Source organism: Eimeria necatrix, genomic scaffold (genome assembly GCF_000499385.1).
Source record: "Eimeria necatrix Houghton genomic scaffold, Enh_scaff330, whole genome shotgun sequence".
NCBI classification, from domain to species: Eukaryota; Apicomplexa; class Conoidasida; order Eucoccidiorida; family Eimeriidae; genus Eimeria; species Eimeria necatrix.
Genome location: NW_013653825.1, coordinates 25001 through 30000, shown reverse-complemented (window position 1 = coordinate 30000; position 5000 = coordinate 25001). Strand labels below are relative to the sequence as shown.

Below are 5000 nucleotides of genomic sequence, written 5' to 3'. Positions count from 1 at the left end.
GCCAAACCCCGAAGCCAGGGGCCCCCGGGGGGCCCCCGGGCTGGGGGGCCCCCCCGGGGGCCCCCTGGGGGGCCCCCTGGGGGGCCCCCTGGGGGGCCCCCAAGTCCTCTTCTCGAATGTCTTTGGTTTGGGAAAGGCCCAAAGAGGGGCCCCAGGGGGCCCCCCCTTGCTGCGCTGCAGCTAAGGAGCGTTCGAGAGAAGATATGAGGGAGAGGTGGAGGTATTCGCGCCGCTGCAGCAAACCCTAAACCCTAAACCCTAAACCCTAAACCCTAAACGCTAAACCCTAGGCCCTGGGAGGGGTGCACAGCAGGCGTGGAGAGGCTGGAGGACTTGGCGTCTAAGGGGTGCTTTAGGGCCTACGAGATGGCAGAGGTTCAGGTCAAGTAGGGTTTAGGGTTTAGGGTTTAGGGTTTAGGGTTTAGGGTTTAGGGTTTGTGGCCTACCTTGAATTCTGCAATGACCTGCAAGAGCTGCTGGACGCGCTGGCCGTCCTCAGCCTTTTCATTTTCCACCTCCATGGGCACCCCGTAAACCCTAAACCCTAAACCCTAAACCCTAAACCCTAAACCCTAAACCCTAGCGGGAAATGCGAGCCGCGAGGCCTGGGCTGCAGCGCACCCTGGAATCGGCCCCTGCTCAAACCCTCGACCCCAAACCCTAAACCCTAAACCCTAAACCCTAGACTGCCATTCGAGACGAAAGTTGCAAACGCAAGAAACCGCCATCTTTTAGTGCAAGCCAAACCCTAACTCTTAAACCCTAAACCCTAAACCCTAAACCCTAAACCCTCGCCGCCCAGACAGCCCCAGGGGCCCTTCGCAGCATGCACAGGGGCCCCTGCTCCGAAGCAAAGTCTTCCTTGGGCTTCCACCCCAACCCCTAAGTCCTAAACCCTAAACCCTGCACTTCAAACCCTAAACCCTAAACCCTAAACCCTAAACCCTCGCTGTCCCTGCTGCTCGTGGAAGACAGCGCCACGCAGGCCCCAGCAGCAATGTGCCAGAGGCCCCACAGCCGCGCTGAAACCCTAAACCCTAGCGCGCCAGCCTCAGCCCTAAACCCTAAACCCTAAACCCTAAACCCTATTCCGGGGCCCCAAACCACAGCAGCAAACCCTAGGCCTAGGGAACAGCCTGCTGCTGTCTCTAAGGCAGCCAGCAGCAGCAGCAATGACTTCCAGCGCCAAACCCGGGCAGCAGCAGCAGCAGCAGCAGCAGCGGATGCAGCAGCAGCAGCAGCAGCTGCTGCTGCAGCAGCAGCAGCGGATGCTGCTCTCTGCAGTTGCAGCGCAGCTCGAGGCAAAACCTGCTGCAGCAGGGCCCTCGGGGGCCCCCACAGGGGGCCCCCCGGGGGCCCCCAACTGTACCCTTTTGGGGGCCCCCCTGCGTGTGTCTTCTGTGCATGCAGCAGCAGCAAGAAGCTGCTGGGCAGCTATAGAAGCAGCAATGTCTTCTAAGGCAGCAGCAGCAGCAGCAGCAGCAGCAGCAGCGGAGCAGCAGCCGCTTGCTGCAGCGCTCAATGTGACGCTGCAGTGCCTCAGGAAGTCGTTGGACGAGCTGCAGCAGCAGCAGCAGCAGCAGCAGCAGCAGCAGCAGCAGCAGCAGCAGCAGCAAACTGAAGAGGGAGAAGCAGATAAGGAGCCCCTTGTTGGGCCCCCCATGTTTGTCGTCGGGATGAGTGTGCTGCTGGAGCTGCTGTTTGCTGCAGCAGCAAAGGCGCAGCTGCTGCAGGGCGGCGAGCAGCAGCAGCAGCTGCTGCGGCAGCTGCTGCTGCTGCTGCAGGACGCAGCGCTGCTGCCAGCAGCTCCCGAGAGGGCCTCGCTGTCTTTGCTGCAGGCGCTGCGCATTTGTGGGGGCCTCCCGCCCCCAGCCGGCGACAGCAGCAGCAGCAGCAGCTGCTGCTGCAGCAGCAGCAGCAGCAGCAGCAGCAGCAACGTAATTTTGTCCCGGGGCTGCTTCGAGGTGCTGCTGCGTGCTGCAGCAGCAGCACCAAAAGTGCCTGTGCAGGCAGCAGCACGGCGGCTGCTGCTGCGGTTTGTCTCCCGTGTCTGTGAGCAGCTGCAGCAAGAAGATGCAGCAGCAGCAGCAGCAGCAGCAGCAAGCTTGGGGTCTCTTACGACGGCCCTGGTAAGGGCGCTGAAACAGCAGCAGCAGCAGCAGCAGCAACAGCAGCAGCAGCAGCTGCTGCAGCGCAACAGCGAAGAGGGCCGGTTGCTGCTGCTGCTGCAGCGGATTCTGCCGCAAATTCTGGGGTCCATTGCCCGCCGCCTGGACTCTCTGCAGCAGCAGCCGCAGCAGCAGCAGCAGCAGCAGCAGCAGCAGCAGGAGCTGCTGAAGCAAAAGGAAAGAGCAGAGGGTTTGTGTCTGCTGCTGCTGCAGCAAAAGGGCCCCAAGGGGCTGCCTGCAGCAGAAAGTTTAGAAGCACTGGGCGTTATATTGACGGATTTGCTGCACCAGCGGCGCATGCTGCTGCAGCAGCAGCTGCTGCTGCAGCAAGAAGGCCAGCAGCAGCAGCAGCAGCAGCAGCAGCAGCAGCAGCGGCTTGCTGCAGGGGTGTCTTCGCTGTCGATTGCTTCGCAGCTGCTGACGCGGCTGCTGCTGAAGAAGGGGCGCCTTTACAGCAGCAGCAGCAGCAGCAGCAGCAGCAGCAGCAGCAGCAGCAGCGGGGGCCCCAGGGAGGTTGCTGCTTGGTGTTCTGCAGGCTCTGCTGCTGTTGCTGCTGTTATGCTGTGGGCCAGCGAGGGCCTGCAGCAGCAGCAGCAGCAGCAGCAGCAGCACGGCAGTGCCGCAGCAGCAGCAACTGCAGCAGCTGCGGAAGCAGAGCCAACAGATGCAGCAGAAGAACAGCTGCGCGCCCTCATGGACAAGCTCAGCTTGGAGAGCTCCCCGCAGCAGCAGCAGCAGCAGCAGCAGCAGCAGCAGCAGCAGCAGCAGCAGCAGCGGGACAGGATGGCTGTTTGCCTGTCTTTGGTGCAGCAGTTTGTTGCTGTTCTTGTGGGCATTGCAAATAAAGCAACAGACCCCACAGCTCTGTCAGCAGCAATTAAGGCAGCAGTCAGTTTGCTGCTGCTGCTGCTGCTGTTGCTGCTGCTGCTGGCTCTGTTGCTGCTGCTGCTGCTGGCTCTGTTGCTGCTGCTGCTGCTGGCTCTTTTGCTGCTGCTGCCTCTGCTGCTGCCGCTGGTGGTGTCTCTTTTCCTGCTGCTGCTTTTGCTGTTGTTTCCGCTTCTGTCTTTTCTGCTGCTGCTGCTGCTTCTGGCTGTGCTGCTGCTGCTGCTGCTGCTGCTGTTCCTCTTTTCACTGCTGCTGCTGCACTTGTGTTTGCCGCTGGCATTGAAGGGGCTGCAGGTTGCTGCTGCTGCGGCTGTTGCTGCTGCTTCTCTCCCATCCAGCTGCTGCTGCTGCAGCTGCCGTTGCTGCTGCTGCTGCTGCTGTGTTGCTGCTGCAGAAGCGCCTGGTGACACAGCAGCAAATAACGGGCGTGCCTATACACCCTTCGGTGCTTACCTTCATCACGTAAACCCTAAACCCTAAACCCTAAACCCTAAACCCTCGACTACAAAGTCAACGCCCTGAGACGTCACTGAGGCTGCAGTTCTCCTTGGCGCTGATGGCAAGGCGTGACGCCCCATTGTTTAGGGTTTAGGGTTTAGGGTTTAGGGTTTAGGGTTTAGGGTTTAGGGTTTAGGGTTTGGCTGCAGGAGTCTGCTGCACTACCGGCACAAGGCGCGGTGGCCCGAAGTGCTGTCGCTTTGTGGGGAAGCTGCTGCTGCAGTTGAAGTCTGCGCCTACAGGGAGTTTTTAGTTTCTCTCGTAAACCCTAAACCCTAAACCCTAAACCCTAAGCCCTAAACCCTAAACCCTAGCTGCAAATCCTAGCGCCGCAGAGCGAGGTAGATATTCGCGCGAAGTGCGCAGGAGAGACTCTGCTTTTTTTCAGGGGATGTACCAGGTTTAGGGTTTAGTGTTTAGGGTTTAGGGTTTAGGGTTTAGGGTTTAGGGTTTAGGGTTTAGGGTTTGTGCTGCAGGGCGCAGCGGGAGACGCGGGCAGCCTCGCCCCCTTTTTGGACAAATTTTATTCTGCTGCATTTTCTTCTTTCGAGCCAGTCATCTCAACTTTGTGGGAGTTGCTGCTGGCAGCAGAAGGCACGGAGCAGCAGCAGCAGCAGCAGCAGCAGCAGCAGCAGCAGCAGCAGCAGCAGCAGCAGCGGGGCGCTGCAGGCGGGGCGGCGGGCAAGACGGCGGCATTCCTGAGGGCCAAGCAGCAGGAGCTGAAGCTCTTCAGGTTCGAGATTTCCAAACCCTAGCGACAAACCCTAAACCCTAAACCCTAAACCCTAAACCCTAAACCCTAAGCCTCAGACGGCAAACGCTCATGCAGCAGCAGCCATAGTGGCCTTCTCCTAGTGCAGCAGATGAGGAGATGCGGGGACTTTAGGTAGAGCGACTAGGGTTTAGGGTTTAGGGTTTAGGGTTTAGGGTTTAGGGTTTAGGGTTTTAGTCGAAATCCATGGGTATCTCTGTTGCGCTCGCGCTGCTTCCTGTGGCTTTGCTGCTTGCTGCTCCGCAGCAGCAACAGCAGCAGCAGCAGCGTCGTGCCGTTTCTTGCTGCTCCTACTGCCAGCACCGCCCACCTGCTGCTGCTGCTGCTGCTGCTGCTGCTGCTGCTGCTGCTGCAGGCCGCAGCTGGACTTCGCGTTTGGGACTTGCGTGCGGGTGTTTGGCTGCTGCCGCGTGCTGGGGGAGGAAAATAAAAGTTCTGTTTGCAGATTGTTTTTATCTTTTGCTGCTGCTGCTGCTGCTGCTGCTTCTTTCGAGACTTTTGCTGCTGGCAGCAACGTGTGGCTGCTGCCGCTGCTGCAGCGCTTCGTCTGCAGAGACCGGCTCAGCTTCTTCGTCCAGCATGTGCTCCCGGCGGTCAGACAATCCTGCTGCTGCTGCTGCTGCTGCTGCTGCTGCTGCTGCTGCTGCTGCTGCTGCTGCTGCACTTGGAGACGCTGC

General features: G+C 59.8%; 2 protein-coding genes across 2 annotated transcripts in view; one reads left to right on the top strand and one right to left on the bottom strand.

Moving 5' to 3' along the window:
- The window catches only part of ENH_00044300 (hypothetical protein), a gene marked incomplete at both ends in the record, with an annotated part of 526 nt that extends 5 nt beyond the window's left edge, over window positions 1–521 (bottom strand). Inside the window, 2 exons of the mRNA XM_013580906.1 lie at window positions 1–232; window positions 447–521. The exon at window positions 1–232 is cut by the window's left edge and continues 5 nt beyond it. Coding sequence (XP_013436360.1) covers window positions 1–232; window positions 447–521 — 307 coding nt within the window. The remainder of the gene's footprint in view (window positions 233–446) is intronic.
- A 651-nt stretch (window positions 522–1172) lies between these two features.
- ENH_00044290 (hypothetical protein, conserved) overlaps window positions 1173–5000 on the top strand; it is a gene marked incomplete at both ends in the record, with an annotated part of 22061 nt that continues 18233 nt past the window's right edge. Inside the window, 5 exons of the mRNA XM_013580905.1 lie at window positions 1173–3056; window positions 3448–3515; window positions 3701–3812; window positions 4028–4284; window positions 4679–4916. Of these exons, the coding sequence (XP_013436359.1) occupies window positions 1173–3056; window positions 3448–3515; window positions 3701–3812; window positions 4028–4284; window positions 4679–4916 (2559 nt within the window). The remainder of the gene's footprint in view (window positions 3057–3447; window positions 3516–3700; window positions 3813–4027; window positions 4285–4678; window positions 4917–5000) is intronic.